Consider the following 24,747-nt stretch of genomic DNA (forward strand, 5'->3'; position numbering starts at 1 on the left):
TTCGCCACGAGAATCAAAGAGGGGCAGGACGAGAGAGAGCCTTGCGTTTAGGCTACCACGCGGGTTCGATCGACCTACTAGGTGGCCATCTGTGTTGAGAATAGCACTCCGGAAGGAAAAGGAGGAGGCAAGAGCTGGACCTTTATATGTATGTCTGAAACAGATAAATTGAGTAAGAAAAGGAAGAAGAAAAAAACGCTACAAATGTGTTGGTAAACACCCATGGCAAAGGTGGTAATGCGTACAAGCGCTTTTGCCCCTCCTACCGTACCTAGGCGAAGCTGCAGGCTGCCACACCAAAAACGAAGCCATCCACATGCATGCCGCCTACATGTATTTATGCCTACCAACCTCCATACTCAACAAAAGGAACAACGAAAAAGAGAGCAAATGCAATAGAAATGCAGCTGGCCTCTACTTTTATACGTAGCTTCTTCATTTCTCATCAGTGAATTCACGCGGCGAGGGGACCTAGACTTGGAGATGGCGGGGTACTGGACAGGTGCCTATATGTGTTGCGGGCCTGAGACTTGGCTGGAGGCGTGATGACCTGGCATGCTTCATTCTCCCCCTCCTAGAATGCCCATGCTGGCATCTTACATACGTTATTGCTTGCATGCATACTGACGCCTATCTTGAAACAAAAAGCTTCTTATATCTTGTTTCATGTCATATTACTAGCTAGGCGAGGGGTTTCTCGATGGCAGGCACATTTTGTGAGGCTGTAGGGAAGCTGGGCGATAATCTCAAACAAGCTCACTAGCCCCAAGAAATGGACACCATCTTAACTCAGCTACTCTTTTCTCGCGGTCCAAATTTGGCCCGATTCGACAACGGTTCGCGGCTGAAGTGTGTTGAAGTGGGCTGTGAAGTATTACTTCCTTGTCAAATAATTGATAGTTGCTCGCTGACTACGAGCGTGAGGATCAAGAGCAGTAGCTTGTTGTCAACGTTCCTTGATTTCCTTTAAGCGTCATTTCTTTTTACTTATAGCATGCAGTAGCTTCACCTCGAGTTGGAAAGCGGCTACTAGATCTCGGTAACGGACGTGGGAAAGCACTTCTCCAGATCTGATTTATGCTGTGTAACCGTCACTCATGCTTCGCGTGCAAACTCGCCCTCTTCATCCTGCAAATGGGTTACCCAGCAGTATCTACATGCAACCTTTTGGGTAGCCAGGCCCAGGGTTTGAAAAGAAACTCGTTCTGTGACGAAGTACGTGCGTCGAACACCAATATTAAGCAGCATCCCAGCTTTAGGTTATTTCATTCGACAAGCAGACGCCGAAATACTAATGGGGATTGCGCATGTCTCAAGGCAATTCCAGGTAGCAGCACGGGTAGCTCTGCTTCCGAACTTGGCGTGACAGATTTGGCAGGAGATGTCTTAAATGTCCCTATTCCAATACGATCATATTTCTTGCCATGGAGTAGGAACTTTGACAGATTGCCAGAAGCCTGATGGCGGCTCCACGATGCTGGGGTCCCGATTGAAGACTTGTGGCTCTAGTGCTAAAACTCCAAATCGTATGGGGTATCGAGCAACAAGGGAGGCGGATTGCAACAGCGGGGTTAGGGTACATGGATGAATAATGCCTGTACCACCAGCTGCATTCAAGTCTCCTCCATTATCAATGATGCCATAGTGTCTCAGCTGCCTTGCGGGAGAGCAATCGTGGTGCTGCAACCACAACCAAATTGTTAGGGCAGAAACAGGACGCAAGATGCCTGCGAGACCTCTGATCCAGGCGCAGTCACTGCTGCGTGGCGGCAGGGCGTACGGCGTACATCTGCCAGCGAGATCGGCGATGGCGCCTGTATCTGCGCCCATATCGCTTGGAAGAGCCTCCCCCCATTGCCGAGGCTATCACGTCTCCTCCAGAGTGCTCGCTTCTTCTGCGTCCAATGGGACACATAATGCTTCTTCCAGTTCAGGGGCGTCCCAAAATGCATCGGTACACGTATCAGGCTGGTCCAGTGGCAGCGTCTTGGCTGTGGCCGTTGCGGCCGCTATAAGTGGCTGGGGCCTCTCAAGCCTTGTGCCTCTGCTGAGCCGAGACACAAGGGGCAAAGGCAAGAACAAAGGCCAAAGCAATCAAGACGACGACGACACCAAAGACGGTGAAAACAAAAAAGATGGAAGAAAAGAGCATGTTTCGCTGGCAGACAATGACGATGGAGAAGTGGGATTCGCTAATCGTTCTGAAATGCAAGAGGCGAGTTGAGACCCAGGCCAAAGAGACCAGACAGTCAAATATTCTAACAGCTCATTTACTCCCAACAGGCCATCTCAGATATAGTATGGGAACTTGGGAATCAAAAGGACATAATATCAACAGACCCTGAAGACTTGCTTGCCCACGGCTATTCCGAATGGTCAACGGTCAATCCCGACGAGCTGCCCGTTGCCGTGGCCTATCCTCGCACCACTGAGCATGTTGCTACCATAGTTCGAGTCTGTCATCGCCACCGCGTCCCCGTCATTCCGTTTTCTGGAGGCACCAGCCTGGAGGGCAACTTCTCGGCGCCCTATGGAGGCGTCAGCATTGATTTCGCCTACATGAACAACATCATCCAGGTCAATAAGGACGACATGGACGTGATTGTGCAGCCCAGCGTGGCATGGCGAGACTTGAACGATGAGCTCGTCAAGCTAGGCACGGGACTGTTTTTCCCAGTTGATCCTGGTTCGTTCAAACAACTCCGTCGACCTCGATTTTTGCCAAAATTCAAGGCACTGACTTTTGCTCTTGTTGATTCATAGGCCCTACTGCCAGGATTGGGGGTATGATTGGCACCAACTGCTCCGGAACCAATGCTGTTCGATATGGCACCATGAAGGACTGGGTGATTAACTTGACCGTTGTCTTGTCGGATGGACAAATCATCAAAACTCGCAGGCGACCTCGCAAGTCATCTGCAGGGTACAATCTCAACAGCCTCTTTGTTGGCTCCGAGGGCACTCTTGGTATTGTTACAGAAGGTGAGTGACAAAATCACTCAGCCCACTTTGTGTGATTTCATGTTGACTTTTTTTTTGATCCTCATAGCAACGCTGAAACTCGCAGTCCTTCCGGAAGAGACGTCCGTAGCAGTTGTGACATTCCCAAGCATCCGCCACGCCGCATCCGCCGCCGCCAGCATCATGCAAGCCGCCATCCCCATGCAGTGTCTCGAGATCATGGACGAGGTGCAAATGCGAGTCGTCAATCTGAGCAAATTCACCGCACCTCGAGTCTGGGTTGAGAAACCGACGCTGTTCTTGAAGTTCGCCGGCACCAAGGGCAGCGTCAAAGAGCAGATTGAACTGGTGGAGAAAATTACGGCAAACCACAAAGGCGGCAACTTTGAATTTGCAAAAGACGAACAAGAGCAAAAGTTACTGTGGTCCGCAAGAAAAGAGTCACTCTGGTCGATGCTCTCGCTGAGAAAAGAAGGCGAAGATGTTTGTGAGTTGACCCTGCGTTGTGCTCTCTCTCCCCTTAGTGTCGAAAGCTACCCATCAACCACCCAAGTGCCTATCTTAACACACCTATTTATCTACATTTCACAATCAAGCTAATGTTCCATTTCAACCATAGGGAGCACTGATGTAGCCGTGCCGCTTAGTCGACTTGCAGACATCATCGAAGTCAGCAAGAAGGAAATGGACGAGCTGGGCTTATTTGCCAGCATCCTCGGCCACATTGGCGATGGAAACTTCCACGAGAGTATCATGTACAACAAGAACAATGAGAGCGAGCGAGCCAAGGTGGAGGCTTGCGTCAAGAACATGGTTCGTCTCGCCATCGAGATGGACGGTACCTGTACGGGAGAACATGGAGTTGGATGGGGAAAGAAAGAGAGCTTGCTGTGGGAAGTTGGCTCTGAGACTGTAGGAGTCATGGCCACCATCAAGAAGTCGCTCGATCCACGCTGGATTCTGAACCCAGGCAAGATCATGGATGTGCCGTGGGAGCGGCAAGACGATCATTCTGCTGCCAAAGACTAAGCGAGTGTATCTCCCTTTTGTCGTCATTCGCCGTTGTTACAAGAAGGAGAAGAGGAGGCAGACAGCTTGTACTATTACGTCGACTGAGGCAAGTACTAGAAAACGTAGGATCACAAGGTAGGAAGGAAAAGGAGGAGGAGGAAGGAAGGAAGAAGATTCTGACCGCCATCTCGCACAATGATGACGAAAGGTCCAGTCATTAAGGATATAGACTATAGAAGGTGCAATAAATTGGATCGTCTACTGTACACTGTAATGCTCCATTAGGCAAGACATAGCCGTCTACTTAGTATCTTGATTTTGAAATTGGTAAGTAGTTTGCCATTCTGGGAGCTGCCATGCACAGTCGGCTATGCAACCAGGCGTGACACCTGCCAGAACCAAACCTCTCGGCTGCTGCTTCAGCACATTTCCTTCTGCTTGGTCAAAGTGCCTGCACTTCTCTCTGCCTCCCGCTCTTTTCTCTTCTCCTCCGCCACTGATCCAACTTCTCTCTCTCCTCTCCACTCTCCACCACCCACCCTTCGCATCTCTTTTGTTGGTCGAGATCCGTACCAGACGGATTAGTCCAACAAAGACTTCTCCAAACCCGAGGTGAGTGTCTATGCAGTTACGCAGCCTGCAGCTTGCATCCTCTCTTTGGCCTATGCCGTGATGCAGCCTCCCATGATGCAACTAGCCTTTCCGCCTTTGTGTTCATGTTTCCTCTCGTCCAGTCCGTCCTTGCACTTTCGTCTCTTCTCCACCTCGCAGCTGCAAGAAGCCTTTCATCTGCTCGCCTTGCATTAAAGTTTTCCTCTCTCTTTGTTTATTTCCGTCTCTTCTCGCGTGTCCAAACTTCTTTTTTCTTTCATCCTTTTCGACCCTTTGTTCGTCACGCAAAGACATCTAACCGGCTCGCGCTTTAGAAGAATAAAAATCACTACGAGTCACACGGTATGGTTGCAACTGACTTCATTGTCATCTCCATTCAAACTCGCTATCAGGTTCTCGATCAAATTCTCTAACGATCCCTCATAGAAAATTGGAGGCAAACAAACCATCATGCCGCCACGAGCAGACGGAAGTCCACGCCCACGGCAAGGGGGCAAACCACTTGCGTCCAACTGGAAGAATTGCGCCGGTGTATCCGTCAAAGTAGACGGCTTGCCGCCCAACGTGACTTCTGAAAACTTGCTGCAATGGTTTTCCAACTATGGTACCATTACATTTTGCAACATCACGGAGGCTACTGGCAAAACTCAGATCTCAGCATCTGCTGTCGTGAACTTTGAGCCTGTGCCTAGCACTGCGTTCTGGGAAGCTGGTTCAGTCGTAGTACAGCATTCTGACACTGCGAAGTACCCAGAGGGACTTCGACTCCGGCTTTGTGCCGAGTCTCGCCGGGAGAGATGGTTCAAAAGCCGTATCGATCCCGACGTGCAATATCCCACAAAGATTACGGCGAGACTTAGCTCGTTGGGCTTAGGCTCCATGATCGGCCCTGCTGCGATCAATATTCGCAAATCAGTCACTTCGTCCAACGGTACAAACGACTTCAGCCTTGAACTGGATGTGTTGGCAAAGCGCCTGATTATTTACTTTCCTCTTGCCGTCAAACAAGATGATGGCCATTATCACACCAAGCAGCTCAAGCTTCTCGCTGAATTGTCTCAGATGCAGACTGCTGTTTATATCACAGAAAAGGGACAAGAGGCCTTTATTTTACCTTTTCCCATCCCGCCTCAGTATTTCTGGAAATTCGATGAATTGGAGCGGGCTGCTTTTGCCTCACGTCGCACCAACTGGCGTGCTCAAGATTCTTGGAAGAGAGCCACAGACATTATGGAGGACGATACAAGCTCGTTGAATTTCCCCGTCTCTGCCAATCCCGTTTCGTTCAGACCAGCTTTTCTAGATGTCGGTCGTTGGACGGCTTTCCGGGTTGTTGTGAATGCCACGAACGGACCTGGCAAGCTGGCAATCCAACATCTGAAATTAGCGCTGGAAGATCTGAATACCACGCTACAAGTCTGTGATCAATTCCTCGTTGGTAATTCCACGACGACAATGTGGGACTACCTTGACCATCACAGCGTTGAGGGAGAGCAGCATGCCTTGGCCAGCTTGCTGCCATCCAACACGCCCTTTGTCCATCTAGACTTTGGCGTTCGGTATCAACTGGAAGTATGCATTACCCGCCGCGTACTCAACGAGCATACGGTGTCCTTGGAGTTCTTGGAAAAGCTAGCTGCACTGCATCCACTGGATGCGAAGCACCGGCTGGAATTCCTTGTGGATCAAGAGGAGGTTGTGCATAATCCTATGGATATATTTGCAAAGCGGACCGTGGCATCCTATAGACCAGCGACAAGAATCCCACACTACTGCGTGTTGGCGCGAAAGGCCACTGTTACCCCTACTTCTCTTCTACTGAGCTCGCCCGCTGTTGAGACCTCGAATAGGGTACTCCGATATTTTAACCAATCTCAAGACCGCTTTTTAAGAGTGCAGTTTGTGGATGAGGCGGAGAGCGGCCGTATGACCATGAACTCCCACAACAAAGAAGAGATATGGAAGAAGTTGCTCAGGACCCTGTACGAAGGCATCCAGATTGGCGATCGGCGATACGAATTCTTGGCTTTCGGCAGCTCACAGCTCAGACAGTCTGGCGCATATTTCTTCTGCCCAACTGATCATGTTTCATGTGAAGATATCCGTCAGTGGATGGGCCAAGTTAGTCATATCAGAATCGTGGCCAAGTACGCAGCTCGGCTGGGTCAATGTTTCTCTACAACACGAGAGATGAAGGGTGTCCCCATCCCAGATGTGCGACCCATTCCAGATATCGAGCGGAATGGCTACTGCTTTACCGATGGAGTCGGCATGATATCTGGATTCATGGCTCGGATGATTGTTGAAGAGCTCACCTTGGAAGTATACAACGATCCATCTGCATTTCAATTTCGCATGGGTGGGTGCAAAGGTGTACTAGTAGTCTGGCCCCAGGCCAAAAGAAGCGAGGTTTACATCCGACAGTCCCAAGAGAAGTTCAAAGCCGACGCCAAAAACTTGGAGATTATCAAGTGCGCTAAATACACCTCTGCTACACTGAACCGGCAAACAATCACTATTCTAGAGTCTCTTGGTGTGCCGAAGAAGGCTTTCATGGATATTTTGGAGAAACAGATTTCTCTCTACGAAGAAGCCGCCAAGGATAACAGAGTGGCGATTGGCATGCTGAAAAAGTGCGTGGACGAGAACCAGTCTACGCTGGTCTTGGCCGAATTTTTGCAGGCCGGCTTCAAGACTAATGATTGTCAAGAGCCGTTTGTGGTTAACTTACTGAATCTTTGGCGGTCTTGGTCTCTGAAGCTACTCAAAGAAAAGGCTAGAATCGCCATCGAGCAGAGTGCATTTGTACTGGGCTGTGTAGACGAGACGGGTACTTTGAGAGGCCACTCAAATGCGACCGAAGGCACCTCTGATAAAGATATCAACAAACTTCCCCAAATATTTTTACAGGTGTCTGACTCAAAAGTATACAATACAACCAAAGTGATTGAGGGCATCTGTGTTGTTGGGCGAAATCCGTCATTGCACCCAGGCGATATTCGGGTAGTTGAAGCGGTTGATATTCCTGAGCTGCGCCACCTTAAAGACGTCGTCGTCTTTCCTTCGACTGGAGATCGTCCGGTACCCAACATGCTGTCTGGCGGAGACCTCGATGGAGATGATTTCTTCGTCATTTGGGAACCCACCCTGATCCCCGAGAAGTGGAATCACCCGGCCATGAATTATACTAGCCCACCGCCGCAGCAACTTGATCGAGATGTCAATGTTGACGATTTGCGAGACTTTTTCGTAAATTACATGAAGAATGACGTGCTTCCGCTAATCGCAACGTCTCACTTGGCGTTGGCCGACCGTTTTGGACCTGGATCACCTGTTTGTAAGTGGAGGAAACGTCTATTGAGACTTCTGCTCCCCCTATTTCTGTGCATACTAATGGATCCAATGATTCGTAGGTCGAAGACTGGCTGAGCTTCACTCCAAAGCTGTCGACTATCCAAAGACTGGTGAGCCCGCGGAATGCAATCACGCCATGCATAACCCTCAGGATTGGCCGCATTTCATGGAGAAGAGGCAAAGATATACATCGCAACATGCCCTGGGGTTGATATATGATAGGGTGATCAAGCAGTCCATCGAGTTCCGACCTGACTGGGAAAATGCTTTCGATAAGCGTATTCTCAACCGATTCCAGCTTGATACGGCAATGCTCAAGAGCGCCAGGCAGATCAAAGGCCAGTATGACGCTGCGGTACGCCGTGTATTGTCGCACCACAATCTCGACAACGAGTTTGAGTTGTACACATCATGGGCTATGTCGAAACCAGCGGTCGGAAGTGACTACAAGCGACAGGAAGAACTGGGTAGAGAATTCGACGCCATCAAAGACAGATTCCGTGCCTTGTGCTTTGAGGCCGCTGGTGGTCGCGACGAGGACAAAATTGACAGATTCGTGGCAGCCATGTACAAAATCACGGAACAAGAGATCGCCATTGCACTGTTTGAGCATCGCCGTGGAGCAACGAATGAGGCTAGCAGTATCATTCCAGCCCGGAAGCTCGAAACAAAGTCAATGCCTCTGATTAGTTTCCCTTGGATCTTCCCTTGGGTCATGATTCAAGTCGCATCAGACGGGAAGTGCGATCCAAAACGCTCGATACTCGCTGCGGCTCATCGCTTTATGCCTGTTCCTACGCTTCCCATTGTCCATGACGCCTCAGTAGATGCATTCGGACTCATCGATTCCCAAGCTACACTCCCAAAGAGCGCATTGAATGATGGAGCTGACGAGAAGGTTGTCGTTACTTCGGAAGAAGAGAGAGAGGAAGGAGAACTGCCACAGGGCATGGAGGCGATGTTTCTATTTGAAGACTTTGACAACTAATTTCTGGCTCAAGGTTTCCTTTTTAATTTGTTTAGTGTGTTGATTCAGGCTTGCTATGGCGGCCTCGATTTATTTTACCAATTTTTAGTTCGTTAATTGATCCTGACAGACTCCTCTCTGCTATTTCCTCATTTCATCTAGCATGTTGTCCTCATTTCTTACTTTAGCAATGGCATAGTTTGAACTTGAGTTTGCATTTCATAACTCATAGCAATCCCGGCAATGTCGCTTTCATTGATATCCAGTGATATCGTTATCCTGCCATTGTGTGCATGATCATCCCACTCCCTCGCTCCAAGGGAGACGTTCCTACAAGCTTTATGTGCGTGGATCAAGGCAGTGTTCCTCCATCCTTCATCGCCTGACACATAGATCGGTTCTGAGCACCCACTTTTCTCCTTCTTGGACTTCTCTTCCTTCGTGCTATAACAGTTTTGACTTGAGTTTAGTATGATTGCAATTGATAGGCAAGCAAGCTGACTTACCAGTAGACAATCGTCGCCATGCTTATGCAAAAGCAACATTCCGGTTTCGAGCGACACCGCGATTTCTTCAGCCGCTGATTTGCGATCATGAGGATAGAATACTGTCTCTCCACCAATGCATCCCTCTGCGGCAGAAGTTAGATACAAGAGGAGCGTCCAGGTCGTTTTGACAGATACAGAGTCAAGCATCAGATAATTCGAGTCGTCATCTGGGAATCAAGGCAATGGTCATCGTTAGCCTACTAGTAAGTGTCTGTCCCATTAGAATATCGTTGGAGGTGAAGTAACTTCGTACAGTGACAGTCAAAATATTGACCTTTGGAGTAGCGGTATATGCGGATATTGGGATTGAGACCGATGGGCTCGCCGCCCCTATACGAATGTTGAGATGAATTAGTTCATCTGTGTGCTGCCTCATCTTGAAGACATACATAGACTCACCAAAGGCTATTGATCGATTCATCTTCCAGAATCAGCTCCTTTAGCCCGGTAGTGTCCCACAACCTGCGGGCGAAGCCTGGATCGTTGATCTGGAATCTATCATTTACACGGACTGCTTCCCCTTTCTTCGGCTTTGAAGGGGTTGTCTGCAGTGGCAACGTCTTGAGATATGCCACATAATCGCGACAGAGAGAACGAGGGAAAAAAGATGAGACTAGAACAATATTTGACGTTGCGGGATGCAGCTCTGGATATAGCTGAACAACTGGCAGAGGGGGCTTGAACATGGGCCATGACGGTGCCACTTGAGGCGCAGCTTGAGGAGCCGAGGCCGATGGCTTTGAGGATTTAGCCTTTGGCATTTGGACAGGTGGCTTTCAGTTCAGCGTTACCGGTGAAGCTATACTGAGGGCATGCGGGACGTGAGATGGGTAAGCGGGCAGCGCCTGTTGATCCTGTGAATGGATGGGCCAGTCAATCAACATGGAATATGAGACGGAGCAACCGCTTCTTCGAAACAGTGGATGACTTTGGACCAATATCTGGGGACCACCGAAGCGGATCGCAGGCACACCGCAAATATGCTTGTTCTGTTTTGAACTTGTGCAGTCGTTTCGAGAGTAGAGCATCCAGTTCGGCTTGTCGCACTGTCTGCGGGCGGGGATTCGATTGATGCATACCGAAAAAAGTGGTAAAAATGCACTAAAATGCGGCCATTGCTTTTATCAAAATTAACCTCGAACACCCGCTATTTTTCATCCTCATGCTAGCAAAACTACAGTCGTCGGCAATGACCAGTCTCTTGAAAATGAAAACAAACTGAGCACACTCGCAATAATCACAGGAACTGATAAGGCAAGCTAAAAACTCTGATATGCCTTTTTAAGCCTGAATAACCACCATGTTTCGAGCACAACCACAAGCCATGTCTCAAGAAGGTTCAGCATCGTCACCACCTCAGTCAATTCGCCGTCAACCAGACATCAATGCATACTCCGCCTCCTGGTCACGCCCTCTGAAGCAATTTAGCCTCTTTTTCCTAGGTGCTGCCTTTACCGCGGCATCTGTTGGGGTATCTCGCCGGTCTGTGGTGCGTCGCCAGCGCGATTCTTTCCCAAGGTTTTACACATCCAACCGCCCTGGGCCCGAGGATGGCAACAGTTCCGAAGGCGCTTTACTGGGACTTCACGCTCTTGGACTGGCAACGCTCAACGTTTCAAGCTTTGCGGTGCTCCTAACGGGAGGGCTATCGTGGGCGTTTGATTTAAGCTCTGTTGATGAGCTGAGGACGAGGACGAAGGCTGCCCTGCAGAGACCAGGGGGTGAAGTCAGTCCGGAAGACGAGAAAGAATTTGAACAGATGATTGACAATCTGATGGCGAAGTTGGGGATGGATAAAGTCTCAAACAAGGACGGAGATGATGGAAATCAGAAAGACTCGGGAGAGAAGTGACGACTTGATTTCGGACGTTTTATCACGCAAATTTGATGCCAAGATGTTGCTATTCTATAGCAAAAAGGCATTATCAAGACGGCGACACTTTGATATATATCGACGCTGCGACGTTCAATATTGCCGATTATGTACAACTACTACTGCATTACATGGTTTTGATGATGATTTGCACTAATTGATGAGTGCTTGGGCGTTATTTGTACAATATTGGGACAATCACAGGAAACTGGTTATGCACAGAAACCATCTACTGCGGCTCTTCTTGAACCCGAGTGGGTGCGATGGAGGAGCACGAAACAGCAGCCCTCTCTCTTCTCTTAAATGCGAATACGAAACGAATACGCGCGGCTTTTCTTTCCATTTATAGCACGGCACAGATACTGAGACTGAAGTGTGAATTATTGTTTCTTCAATTCGGATTACCAGTTGCGACTATGGCGTATTTCTATCAAATGTACCCTTTGAAACTCCATATTATACAGGCTGTGAGCTTATCTAAGTGTCTCAGCAAAACGCATATTCTTGGCGGCACTCGGCCGCAGCAGCTTGAAGGAAGAAGTGAACAAATAAAAGGCGAAAAGAACAGCAAAGGAAGAAAAAGGAAGAAAATTATAACAAATCCTGCTGGAGAATGCAATGCCCCAAAGTCTATATCATGCACGCCTGCGGCGAAAATTCGAGCTCCTGAAAATGTGTGACAGGCTAAAACTCTTCAAAACTGAATGCCTTCTTTCTCGTCCCTCCACGTTTTGTTTCTGCCGTTCACGGCCAAGAAACGTTTACCCTGCGTGTGTTTCTCTTTTCTTGTCTTTTTTTTTCTTTTTTTTTAAACTTTTTCTTTTTTCAGTTTGTTTTCACTTCTGATTCTGTCTTCATACCCTTTCGCCATTCTTGGACGTCGTCGAGGCCTTCGAGGCTTCCCCTGCGGCCCCAGTTGGCGGGTTGTCTCTTAAGGAAAGCCCCCACGGCGCCTAGGTATCCCTCATGGCGCAGGAAATATGCCTGCTTCTCGCCTTTGCTCCAGAATTTGATGGCGTAGCTGAGCGTGTTCATGGTCTGGCGATGTCCCCTGATAAAGGAGCCGCCAAAGTAAATGTCAGAGAGGTTGTGGATCTGGGACTGCAGATAGGCGATTTGGCCAATGTTGTTGGACACGGCGTACAGCAGCGACCTTGATATGTCGGCCGAGGAAAAGGGAGAGCTGCTTTCCTCTTGCCCATTGTGGCTCTCTCCATCGTGCACTGGGCCGTCGGCCACTTTTGCTTCCGCGGCCTCGGCTTGCAGCTTCATGCGGAATACCTTTCCAAAGGAAGACGCAATGGCTGTGCTCTTGAGGCCGATTTTGCCATAATCGGCGCCATAGATGTCGCCAACCATCATGTCAACTTTGGTGTTGTCGCCATATTCAGCCTCGGCCAACATATCGTCAAACGACCGAGCCCCCGTCAAGAGGGAGAGGAGGCCCCAGAGGGTACCACCACCGAGAGACGTGCCGCCGACACGCTGGAACGATCGAGGGCCAGTGACCTTGAGCATTGAAACTCCGGAGCCAATGTTGACGAGCAGATACGGGTAGATGATCTCGCGGGGGCTGACGAAATGCATGGGGTCTGTTTCGGAGTAGGTGAAGACTTCGCGGGGGATTTCGGTGATGAAGAAGTCGAGACCTGGTTCATGACACAAAAAAAAGAAGGTTAGCTTCCAATTGCCCTTTTCCTTTTCCTCTTGGATCTTTCTCTCTCTTACCAGCTATTAAGCATTCCATCTCGTCTTCTCGCAATACCTCAACCTCCAATGCGTCTCGGATTGTGTCATAGAATTTGTAGGCGCCGCCGCCAGTAGCCATGACGCATAGCTGTTGCGACCGCGACCCGTTCAGCGCCTTGTGCTTGTCCCGCAGTAGCTTCATAAACTCAATGCAGTCGTCAATTCGATCGGTCTCGAAGTATTGGAAGTTGAGGCGGCCACCGGGATCTGTCGAGTCGACTTCGCGCGAAAAATAGACGAGTTTGACAAGAGAGCCGCCAATCTACCCAGAGAAGAAGAAAGAAAAAAAGTCAGACGGCGGCCGCAAAGACAGGCATTGAGAGCAAGCAACAGGCAGAAAGACACCATGAATTGATTCAAAAAGACAAGGACCGCCATTGAATGAAGCAAAAACTGCGACTTACATCTACTGCGATGTGGCTGACGATGCCTGTGTGGTTTGGCAGGCGGATATCACTCGTCTCGTGATGCGATGGACTGACTCTGCCGTTGTCGCTGCCATTCTGCGCCGGCGTTGCGGCATCCGGATCGACGATAAAGGCGCCCTGGACATTGATCTTGACGCTTCCGGGCCGCGTGATGGTGCTGTCAATCTCCTCCGTCGAGGTCATGGTGCGCGACCGCTTTGCTGCGCGCCTGGGCGGCTCCTCGTCGACATCGTCTCGGTGCTCTTGATTGCGCTGCCGCTGCAATTGGTGATGGTGGTTTGGCGGGGCTGCCGCGACAGGCTCGTCGGTTGCTACAAAGGGCGTCATTGTCGCCTTTTGTCTGGTCCTTTTTTTCCTTTCAGCTCCTCCGCCGGGCGTCTTTGAGGTGCGCTCAGACAAAGAAGTTGAAGATGCAAATCAAATCGAAAAGATGACCGCACAGGCGACGGCCTCGTTCATTTAGGGGAATCCCGCAAACTCAAAGTACTGAATCTACGCCGCACAAACTGGTACGCCGCAACCAGTTGAGGTCGCGCCGGCTTAGTGGTTCCAACGTTACCTGTGGTCCCTCAACAGAACTGTCCGGTCCTTGTACCGCCTACCTGGGGGCGCACTGCTGTCGCTGCTTACAGGCAGGTACCGCTACGATAATCACTACGGGGGGTCGCACCGAGCAAGTATTCGTACTCGGCCTGTCGCATTGATTCGATGCAGATTGCCAAAAAGCGCGGAGAGGCCCCTGTTTTTTTGCGCTGGAGTTGGAGCACTTTCTCAGCGCTAGGTTCTCGCTCTCGCTAATTGAAAGCGCTGTCGATTACCTGGGGTAATGGCCCCAAGGGCCCCAAAGGGCCCGTAGCTTATCGATATTACCGGTCTGGGAAGCAAGTGGCTGCAGATTTCCGATTTCTAATAACGAGCCGTCGACTCCACTGCTGACCGAGGCAGCCCTCGGGCCGGGTTGTCCGCATTTTGCCCTTGTTGCTCTCCTTTGCCCCGGCTAATTCTTTTTTTGTTTTTTTGTTTGTTTGTTTCGTGGTTTTCTGCTTGTCAATGTTTGGCAAAAGGGAGTTACGAAAGGCGAAATTGCTGAGTCAGTTACCACTCTTACGATGCTTGACGCAGATGACGTCGTGCCGTTGCATCTCCCTTACCCCATGCACGCGATTGGGCTGCCGCACGCCGGGGTCATGCACGCAATTTACTTACAGAAGACTGAACAGAGCAGTAATACTTTGGTAATACGGAGCACTTGACGCACAAGAAGAGATACAGAGAAAGGTTGTGAGAGAGAATAGAAATGAGACACGGATGATATTACGTGCATAAGCATCATCCTGTCTCATCGCACGTCTTTCACGTCTACCTTTACGGGACACCAAAGTGCGAGAGAAAAAGGAGACGGAGAGATATAAGGCTTGGAAACAAAAAAAAAATTAACAGCTCTATTGTCTGCAGCTCTATCGCATCGGCTTCCGGGCGAACGGCGCGCTTCCCCCGAATTTGGCCAGAATCGCCGACTGAAACCGGCAAAGCGGAGCCCCGATATGGGACCCTTCCGCATGTGTCTGATGCCTCCCTTGTCACCCACGCTTCCCCTCACGGAGTCCTAGATTCGGAGCGCTGAGGGGCTCTGCTCTCTGTTTGTGGTAGCCGGGACTATGGCGCTGAACCCCGCGCTTTTTGCCAGAGGGCCGTTGGCTATAGGTACTTGCATAAGCCATCTTGATTGGTCTTATATCCATCCATCGCTGTAAGTGGCTTCCACGCTGCAGGCTGGCTGCATAGACGAACATTGTCAGTTGGTGTGCTCTAGCACCACGTTTTGGGCCTTACCACTAAGATTTTATCAGCATCATGAAACTACTCATCTACCAAGAATGTTCGAATTTGATTTCAAACAGCTGGCTATCTCAACCGTCCTCTGGAATATTCCCCAAGTAGTTTGCTGTGCATTGGCCGACGCGGCAGTCATGCCATACCGCCGGTAGTTGTGCCATCATGTCCTAATACTAAAATCACCGATAAGCTTGGCCACATCAATGGACCAAAATTGTACCTCAGGCATGGAAATGCCTGATAGCTGCTTGGGGTTTCCGGCGCCGGATTGCTTTGTCGGCTATCGTCCATAATCCAACACCACTGGGTGGCTGAGCCTAAGGGGTTTGTCGAGTCTCTTATTCGCCCACGGTTAGGATGGAAGATGCGGCTGCTCAGCTGACCATGATACGATTGGACTGGCTGGATATTATTCCAAATCCATCGCAGCTGATAGGCTGCCTGCCAGATTGGTGATGAGAGGTGAGCTCCTAACAGCGGTAGCGAGAGGCCAACCCACACATCTTTGCTGCCTCACATCCATCGTGTCCGGCAGCCGGGCGTCCAGGCAGTGCCCGAGCAATGAAGTCTGGGCTTCCTAATCAACATGAGTGTATGCCGGCGCTTCGTTCCGGACTTTTGGGTGGATATGCCGGCGGCCGACGGAGCTCTGTGGGTACTTTGACTCGGATCGAGGGCTTCGGACGGTCCAGACGACTTATACAACTCCGTCGTCTTTTCGACATTCTCGTTCACTGTTAGAGCCGCTAAATGATACGAGATGGCATAAAGACAAGAATATGCAACTCCGCAGGCAATGACGAGCTCCCCAGGGTATCTTCCCAGTCGACATGTGTGTTCCAATCTGCAGCCACATGCATGCAGGTGCTGTTGTGCCGCAATCCTGTGCTTGGTGGACTCAAACCGACTTTATCAAGCCCACTACCCTGCAAGCCTCCTGCAAGCCTCCTGCAAGCCCACTAGTTGCAACGTTCTGTGTTACCCAATCGGCTTCGTCCGCTTAACAGCGCCGGCTCATCAAGCGTGTGAGATAGCGGGCGAGCGAAACACTGGCCGTCCAAGTTTTAGCATCTTGGTGGCGCGGCACACAACAACAGAGCTACTGCTTCATCTCTGGTGTTGTGAGCTGTTAGTACCAAGCTGATGGAGACCGGCTTCTAGACCACGCAATCGGGAAGCGAAGAGGGCTCGTGACGCGAATTGGGTGAGCATTGTTATTGTCATTGAAACCGTCACAACGCAAGAGAGATGATGCCTGGCGTCTCTGTCGATTGCGCCCTCTTTGACTCTTTCCAAGTATCCAGAGAGAATACATAGGAAGAGAGAGAGAGGGAGAGAGAGAGAGGGAGAGAGAGAGAGAGAGAAATGAGGCTGAGCGAGTACATCGAATCAAAAGTCAAAAGTCAACATGATGGCGTCCAAAACAAACTCTATCGCTTCTGGTTCCTGGTCCATCTCGCCAAACCTTAGCTTGACGCAAGCTTTGTCATGTCATGGCTATGATCGGTTCAAGAAGCAACAAAATCTTAAACAGGATGCTTTTGGCGAGATTATGCTGGCGGGCTAGGCCAACTCAAACATATTCCTTTTGCCTCTCTTCAGATTGAGCCATCAATACTCCATCATACATTGGAGCTCCCTGCTGTATACGGAGCAGCATTACCTCACGCTCGCATGCAAGATGCAGACTTCCGACGGTGGTGTGCACCAAGTACCCAAGTATCTCTCACCGGTGGCGAGCTCCTTCTTCGCGCCGATGTCTCTTGCTCTCTTCTCTCTTGTCTCCTCTTGTCTCCTTCCTTCGCTTACCACAAGGTGCAGACACAAGCTTCATCCAATTTTCCAAAGCTCCACATCGCCAAATGTCGATTTCTTCTCCGTTCTTCTCTTCGCTGCCTTCAATCCAATCACGGGCCCTGTTTGCCTTTTCAGTGCTACTCACAACACGCCGTTACTGATTGCTATCGCTCTGCGAGCTCGGCACTAAAGAATGCAGCCCCTCACCTCACTCCACTGCAAGCTAAACCGCCAACCCCGCCAATAGCTCTCTTGCACAACTGCCGTCCCCTGTCCATTACACACATACTGCTTCGTCTTCCAGGTCCTCCCATGGAGCATGGCTGTCTTGCAGCTAAGAAACTGCTGGTCTCGACAAGAGACACCTCTCAATGCTCCAATGAGGGATCATATCGCCCCTCAAATGGCTTGGCTTCAGGGAGAGCAGCGTCACACAGCAACACGCTACGAACAATCGTTCCTCCAGCCCAGCCCAGCCCAGCCATCCAACGGCAGGCAGACTAAAAGCCAATCGACTGTGGGAAGGCTGCTTCATATATCTGCCTTTTCCTTCCCGTGATCCACCTCGCAAGCCTATTGACCAGGGCAACCCGCCGGGCGAGCCGCTGCCCCTCTCCAGCAACAAGTGCTGGGATGGCACCGAGTTTCGTCCCCTCTTTACGTGAAGATTCAGGTAAGAGATGCGCCTTGCATACCGAGCTAGCACAGACTAACGTATTGTCAAAGAGTGTGTAGGGCTGTGAGAGTGATGATGCAAAAATGGCGTTGCCCACACGGCAGTGTCGGTATATTAACCATGTCCATCATCTCCAGTATCGGCCGTTGCCGTTGCCAGGAGGAGCCTCTTATATATGCCGTCTCTGATGCCTCTCCATGTGGCACACCTCTCGTATGATCCCAGCTTAATCCACCGTCAATTTTCCTCTCCATTCAAACATCTTCATTCATTTGCACTTATGTCTATTGCCATGGATCGCATACGAGAGATCGTCTTCACTCAGGTGGATAAAAAGCCCAAGGTCAAGAAAACGACGCTCGTGTCAAGGTGTCTCTGTTCAAGTATTGCTGCTTTTTGGGCACATGTCAGTCTTTTCTTTGACACCTGTATTCCACCTCTTCTTTCGTTGTCTATTTATTCCTACTTGCTAATTCCAACATCCGCCACAGGCTCAAATGCTCGCCCAGACAGACAAGTCGTGGATCTATGTAGCCAACATGCCACCGTTTCGCGTTACAAAGCTATCACGAGACACCAAGAGGCTGTTTAGAGAATACAAAATACACAAGAAAGTTGATTCGATATTCAAAGCAATGTCCAAGGAGTTGGCCATATGCGGCCTCGACATTGATCTTCCCTTTGTCCCTGAAGTCTCAGGTTTCTATCCCAACATCTCGTCCTCGCCGTGCTCTGAAACCCTCAAGCACCTCAAAGGTTTTCCAGCCGACGCAAGCGGGTATTTCATGGAGTATATCCGTCCCCTGAATGAGCATCATACCAAATATCTCATCAAGCGTTATTTGACCCGTAGCGCGCAGTGCCAGGCTCTCAGCACCGGCCAATCCAAACACTTTCTCGCAAAGGTCTACCTCGGAGACACTAAGCCGCTGTCTGATCCATGGAATACTAATATGCACGATCGCCCAGCATATCTGGATCACTTGCTCGCAGAGCGCGTCGAAGTTTCTTATCTCGCCGCTTCCATGGGTGCAACTCTCGCAATACTTCATTGGAGCTGCGGTGTTGATGCTCGAGGCGTGGAATTTGTCCTTGGGAGAGATGCCCGGGGCCATGTGCAGTTCTGGCTGATTGATTTTGCTGACTGCGCATCGTTTCCAAAAACCCCTGAAGCTGTCACCACACAGCTTGTAAATGCGGTGATGGATAACGAGCCATTCTGGCCTCGGTTTATAAACATCCAAGCCTTGAGAGAACTGTGGGCGCATTTCAGAGACGCCTATCTTGCAATTAGCGATTTTATCATGACTGATGCAATGATTGCTCATGATAATGATGCTGTACGAGCACTTCCATGCTTATTTATGATGCAGTTGGAAAAAATAAGAGGTTCTGGCCAGCTCTTGGCATAATTAACGTCGGGCACGCAGCATTGCACAATGCTTGAAAACTTACAGCACAACAGCAAAGTGAATTTATTAATAGCAAAAGCCAGTCGAGCATCACGTTTATGAAGCAACATTTACGGAGTACAGCATTTACGATTTCATAGCATCAGCATGGAACAGCAAGGGATAACAAAAGGACAACAAGGGGCAACAGGTGCGGCGTTTCAAATGAGCGCAATTATAAAAATTTTGAAAATGAGAAATGGTACCATGGTACTAGAGCGATAATGATTACGAGGTCTAAGCTCGTGTGACAAAACGAGACAATCACAACCCCAAACCAGTCTGTCTTTTGTTTGTGTTTTAATAACATATTAAACAAATATTAAACAAATTCTCTAAAACAAATGTCCACCAGGAACGGCGAGAAATATCGCCATAAAAACAAGACCAAACACAAAGCCTGCACACAGGGCCTGATAGAATATTGTATCCTGGATTTGCCTCAAAGCAGGCTCTTGAATCCATATCTCGCGATCAAAGATTTTACGAAGGACGTTTCTCTGCTGATACTTGACCACCCATGGCTCGTCTTCGTAGCTGTTGTCAGAGCCAAAAGATTCCATGCTGCGCGTCTTCATTTCCTCGGTATTCTCTTGTACAAATAGCTCCCAGGGACGAATATGGCGGTGATGCAGGCCGTGCAAGACAACGCACATGCCCTTCCACGCGGCAACTAATGTGCTTATTCCCAAGACCCAGGCAATGAGCGGGAGAACTCGGTATCCTCGGCCAGCATCGCTGAGCGTTACGAGTATGGCGGCGACGAAGCCCGCCAGTATGAGAGCAACGCCAAGAGAGCGGGCAAACCAAACACGAGGGAGATTGCCATTGCAGATCGACCAGCGAATGAAGTTGGGATGTGACTGCATTCGAAGTGCCGAGTCAACAATCTTGAACAGAAGCCGGAAAGCAGAGGGGTGAGTGGTATATGTCAACGCTTGAACGGCCACCTTCTGCTCCCAGTCGGACAGGTTAAGCTGCCGTGAGCCGCCATCCATGATGTAGCTGGTGATTATTCGAGTGACTTCCTCGTGGAAGGGCTGAATAGTGACTATATGGGAACACAGGAGTCATCAGCAGACGCCCTACATCTCGGGCATGGGCGATTGGATCATCTGAAACTTACAAGGAGCCATAGCACCGGCTGCCTGGAACGCCTCCGCAACTTGTGTGCGTGAAGTGCCGTGGGATACGGAGAGCATGTTGTTGGGGGCATTAATTGTCGCGCCATCCCAAGCCGAATCGTTGTCCGAGATGCCATTTGCAGAACGAGGTGGCGTATTGAAGGGGTTGCACCTCTTGCTTTCGGCGTTCTTTTCAAAATCGGTTCCCTTGAAGATTGCAACGGCGGCTGCAGGCTCCTTCTTCATTTTTTCGGCTTGCTCTCTGCGAACCTTGGCCATGGCTTCGTCTTCCATAACCTGAGTCCACTCGGGAGACAGGCTGATGTCGCTAACGTTTGCCTCGCCGAAGCGTTTTTCGTAATCCTTATACCAGAGATAAAACTGCAGGTTCTCGGCAGCGTGCTCGACATATATGAGGTAGTTCATGAAATCGCGGAGAGCCATGGGCTTTAACAAGCATTAGGAGAGATTGTCATTCGGAAAAGAGGGGATTTTATGCTCTTACCGGGCAGGTTCCGCCATTAATGATTCTATCAAAGCTCAAGGCATCTGGAATACCGGATGAAGCGCCGGAGAGGCCAGACCTGACAGATCCTTCACTCTCTTCCAAAGATTTCCGAGCCTGACGATATGTCTCGGGGTCAACCTTCTTCGGTCGCCTATAGCGAAGGAAAGAGAAGAGCGCCATGATGATCAGGTAATGGTCTTTCTAGCTTTCAAATGAAAAGAGAAACTAAGAAGAATCTGAGCTCCGACCCAACGATGTTGGAAGAGAGGCCGTTCAGTCTTTATACGGTCTCCTTCAATGATTTCGAGATGCACGAGCATGCATATAGCCGCCGCTTTAGTGTTCCCAGGAGAATATAAAAAGAAACGAGCTGCAACCAGAAGCATGCCGTTAATATTCCTTCGCGGCTGCATGCATTTCGCAGCCCATGGGAGACTTGATGCAAGGAAACAAATCCCTGTTCCATACCTACAGTATAGTACACCACGCCCGGACAGTGAACAACGAGAAGAAGCGGCTGCCTCTCCACCTAGCGAAATTGACAAATAAGACCTGCATCATCAATCTCATTCAAGAGAGGGGAAAGCCAGTAAGGCGTGCCCGCAGGCTTGGGCGTAATGGAGCCGGCGCCGCCACCTGCACCCATAGATCCATGGAAGCGTCTTTGGGACGAAGCCCGAGCTCGACTAGCTCGCCAGGCACAGGACTTCCGACGATAGCGCGCTGCTTCGGTCAATTGGTGGAAGAAAAAAGACTGGGCCGTAGGCCACCCGAGGGCACGGCTAGCTGGGCCAGAGTCTTGATCGCCGGCAAATCGAGAGATCAATGTACCCACCCAGCCCCGGCTAGAACGAACGCTGGCGCCGCGCTTCGATCAGTGAGGTTCGGACCTTGATACCTTGTCTTTTAGCCTACGTGATTGAATCTCTCTGAGCGGGCCACCGCACGTGTGATGCATCAAACCTCCATCTTTCCCGTCCTTTTAGGGCCGAGACTCTGTTGGTCGCCGCAAGCATCAGTGCGCCACCGCACTAATAGTCTCGTCGTTTAACTGGGACCAACTCCATGACGGCGAGGCAGTGGTCCGTATTACCGTAACACCGACGAAGAAGGACAATCTCAGCTGTGCTGTAGTGAGATTGTTCACGGTACTGCTGTTACTAGGCGCCTAGTTATATCTTCTTCTTTCCCTATAGAATAGAGAAAATCCTAGAAAAGAAGAAGGAAGATGATGAAGGGCAAGAAATCTATACGCTTTCATGTATACGGATCTAGACGCGCGCACGAAGGTGCTATCCTGCTCGCCATGAACGTGGCACCCACAGAGATACCAAGAACAGGGACCTCGGGATATCGTAACGGAAAGCTGGGAACTCACCACCAACAGGATCTCGCTTCCTGCCGCTCATTACCAACCACCTCTGCAGGTCGCCGATTCCAATATGTCTCTCTCCGTCGGTAGCATCGACGAGTTCTAGCGCCAACAGCAGACCCAAGCAAAAGAACCAGGTGTTTCAGCCTCACAACGCAAGGGAAGCTTAATCGCACCTCTAGACTTTGTATATGCATATTTTTCTTCTATTACGTCCTCGCCACAGCCCCTGGCTTCGGCTTAAGCATGGGCGATCAGCGTGGTCGAAGTGATGGCACAGCCATTCTCTCCAAATTGCCGAGGATCCAGCAGCTGCAGGCTGGGCGAATCGGATACAAAGCCCATCAAAACGCTTCGTCTCTTTCTGGAACGCCATCTCAGCCGCTGTGTGCAACACCAGGGCACCATGCCTACCAATCAAAGGCAGATGGCCGCCCTACCATGAGCGATGGAACCACTCATGATTGTTGCGTCGAGGTCACTAGAGCTGCTGGTGCTCGTTCAGCCGCTACCGACGGATTTACTAGTGCTGGCTCTAGCAAGAGCCGGTTAAACCTGGCTTGTCGTGGCCTAGGAGAAAAGCTGTGAAACCCACTGCTACCATACGAGTACGTTGTGGTATGGCAGTGTGGGTAAGCATCTTCCAAAGTACATCTCCCTTGCATCCACCACGCCCCACGAATCAGAGGCGCTAACAGCAAAAGAAAAGAAAGGAACAAAAAGCAACAAGTCATGCCTCCATCAACTAGGATCCCGCCAAAAAAGCACCTGCTGTTATAGTCGAAATGGCCGCATGCATGTCTCGAATTCAGCTCCTGAAAAGTAAAAAAAAAAAAAAAAAAAAAAAAAAAAAAAGATGAACCAAGAGGGGGGATCAGTGGCAGTTGTTGCGAGTTGACGCGGTGAGTTGACACGATGGACGAAGCAATATTCTCCCACGTGAGTACGGATACATTACTCGTGTATGAACGGGAGATCGGCTGTGCCTGGACACCCCGGTCGAGCTGGCTTGAGCCTAATCGAGACAACTTACCCAGCTCAATTGAGCAAAGCAGCCATGCATGACCCTTGATCTCTGGTTGATTGGCTTGCCAGAATCCAGTTCATATTGTGTTTCATGCTGCGGATATCACATGTTCTTTGCATCTCATGCAATACATTGCGCAGGGCAATCTGCACTGGATCCAGAGTACGCAAGAGATAAATTTGTGCGACTGAAAGAACCACATCCTTCTAGAATGGCTGAGTGGAGCGATTACCGCTTCCCCTGGAAGAAGTTACTGCCCAACTTCTTTGTCCTTTCACAACCTCAGCTTGTTCAAGCTTGTTCATTGCGCTTTTCGCAACCAACAGGGCCAACAGCAGCCTTCAACGGAGTGGCTCCACTTGCAATGCCCTAAAACTCATCAAAGTTCGACTCGGCTGAAATAGTCACTTTTAGCTTATGCCGGATGATCCTCCCCGCAGAGGGCTCCGAGATGTGGCTGCTTACTGGGGGCACGATCGAAAGCCCGATTGACTCCTGCGTTATGGACTGAAAATTGATCCGCGACAGAAGTCAGGCTGTGTCATGCATGGAGTTGCCGCGTCGTTCTACGCTACCGCCGTGGCCGCCAATGACTTGATGCAGCGGAAAGACATTCCGTCAAGGGACAGCTCAGCTCAAAAGTGCGGTACTAGCAGAACACCGCGCTTTCAATAGCGTACAAGTATGCAAGGAGGGGATCTCAAGTGCGCTTCACCCGCGGGTAGTGGCCAACTATTGGCAGTATTGGCAATCCATTCGAATCCCGGGACACCTAGGTGATGGAAATCAGCCGTTGAGATGCGTAGTGATTGATCAGAACTCAGAAAGAGGTTGCTTCCGCCACAACAGACAGGTGCGAATAGACGCTCAGCTTCCTGACTCATGGCGCTGCTGCAAGGGTGATATCTCGCTTTCATTCTGTACCCCGGCATGCGGTCTGAAAATTGATACAAACACATCCCAAGCTAAAAAAAAAAAAAAAAAAAAAAAATTAGCGCACGAGTTCGGCTTTGCATTGAGACACCTTGCTCGGCCACGATTATCCACTCTGAACCGTCTGAGAGGCCAATGCCATCCCAAAATATCGCGAAGTCGAAGGATGAGCTATTGCCAAGAACTATCATTAAACTCTATGATAGGTGCCAAGATGCGGCTGAGAGCACGGGGGACTGAGACCATATTCGGCTGACACCTTCTGTGGCTTGTTGTTGCAAGCGCGTTTTCGTCTCTCATTTCTCGCTGGGAAGGAATTCAACCTTGTTGTCTCAAAGGCAATAGCTCGGCAAAGATGGTCCTCGTATCAGGAGAGGTTTCGATTGGAATTGGAATTGGGGCAATAAAAGTGGCGGGAAGAAAAGGAACCCTTTGTTGACACTAACGACCACTCAACAAGATAGGTGTAATATGTTCCTGGGAATACTAGTTCATCATGCTAGTATATGGCTCTCAATGC

General features: G+C 50.0%; 8 protein-coding genes across 8 annotated transcripts; 4 read left to right on the forward strand and 4 right to left on the reverse strand.

The window, feature by feature from the left end:
- Nucleotides 1-1,723: 1,723 nt before the first annotated feature.
- TGAM01_v201875 (D-lactate dehydrogenase) lies at nt 1,724-3,990 on the forward strand (the record flags this gene model as incomplete). The annotated part of the gene is made up of 5 exons (XM_018808324.1): nt 1,724-2,182; nt 2,284-2,686; nt 2,764-2,982; nt 3,050-3,448; nt 3,581-3,990. 5 exons carry the CDS (start codon nt 1,724-1,726, stop codon nt 3,988-3,990), a joined length of 1,890 nt encoding a protein of 629 aa, XP_018658482.1.
- Nucleotides 3,991-5,034: 1,044 nt separating this feature from the next.
- TGAM01_v201876 (hypothetical protein) lies at nt 5,035-8,926 on the forward strand (the record flags this gene model as incomplete). The annotated part of the gene is made up of 2 exons (XM_018808325.1): nt 5,035-7,921; nt 7,998-8,926. The coding sequence occupies 2 exons, from the start codon at nt 5,035-5,037 to the stop codon at nt 8,924-8,926; spliced, it is 3,816 nt and encodes a 1,271-aa protein (XP_018658483.1).
- A 354-nt stretch (nt 8,927-9,280) lies between these two features.
- TGAM01_v201877 (hypothetical protein) lies at nt 9,281-10,214 on the reverse strand (the record flags this gene model as incomplete). The annotated part of the gene is made up of 4 exons (XM_024548866.1): nt 9,281-9,349; nt 9,412-9,620; nt 9,707-9,783; nt 9,853-10,214. The coding sequence occupies 4 exons, from the start codon at nt 10,212-10,214 to the stop codon at nt 9,281-9,283; spliced, it is 717 nt and encodes a 238-aa protein (XP_024406477.1).
- A 539-nt stretch (nt 10,215-10,753) lies between these two features.
- On the forward strand, nt 10,754-11,305 carry TGAM01_v201879 (hypothetical protein; the record flags this gene model as incomplete). Its single annotated transcript, XM_018808326.1, has 1 exon — nt 10,754-11,305. One exon carries the CDS (start codon nt 10,754-10,756, stop codon nt 11,303-11,305), a length of 552 nt encoding a protein of 183 aa, XP_018658484.1.
- An 846-nt stretch (nt 11,306-12,151) lies between these two features.
- TGAM01_v201878 (hypothetical protein) lies at nt 12,152-13,830 on the reverse strand (the record flags this gene model as incomplete). The annotated part of the gene is made up of 3 exons (XM_018808327.1): nt 12,152-12,975; nt 13,055-13,337; nt 13,480-13,830. The coding sequence occupies 3 exons, from the start codon at nt 13,828-13,830 to the stop codon at nt 12,152-12,154; spliced, it is 1,458 nt and encodes a 485-aa protein (XP_018658485.1).
- A 1,641-nt stretch (nt 13,831-15,471) lies between these two features.
- Nucleotides 15,472-15,862, reverse strand: TGAM01_v201880 (hypothetical protein; the record flags this gene model as incomplete). Its single annotated transcript, XM_024548867.1, has 2 exons — nt 15,472-15,780; nt 15,839-15,862. The coding sequence occupies 2 exons, from the start codon at nt 15,860-15,862 to the stop codon at nt 15,472-15,474; spliced, it is 333 nt and encodes a 110-aa protein (XP_024406478.1).
- A 2,489-nt stretch (nt 15,863-18,351) lies between these two features.
- Nucleotides 18,352-19,224, forward strand: TGAM01_v201881 (hypothetical protein; the record flags this gene model as incomplete). The annotated part of the gene is made up of 1 exon (XM_018808328.1): nt 18,352-19,224. The coding sequence occupies one exon, from the start codon at nt 18,352-18,354 to the stop codon at nt 19,222-19,224; it is 873 nt and encodes a 290-aa protein (XP_018658486.1).
- Nucleotides 19,225-19,598: 374 nt separating this feature from the next.
- TGAM01_v201882 (hypothetical protein) lies at nt 19,599-21,075 on the reverse strand (the record flags this gene model as incomplete). Its single annotated transcript, XM_018808329.1, has 3 exons — nt 19,599-20,314; nt 20,390-20,834; nt 20,893-21,075. 3 exons carry the CDS (start codon nt 21,073-21,075, stop codon nt 19,599-19,601), a joined length of 1,344 nt encoding a protein of 447 aa, XP_018658487.1.
- Nucleotides 21,076-24,747: the final 3,672 nt, after the last annotated feature.

This window comes from Trichoderma gamsii (genome assembly GCF_001481775.2).
Source record: "Trichoderma gamsii strain T6085 chromosome Unknown Scaffold_4.2, whole genome shotgun sequence".
Lineage (NCBI taxonomy): Eukaryota > Fungi > Ascomycota > Sordariomycetes > Hypocreales > Hypocreaceae > Trichoderma > Trichoderma gamsii.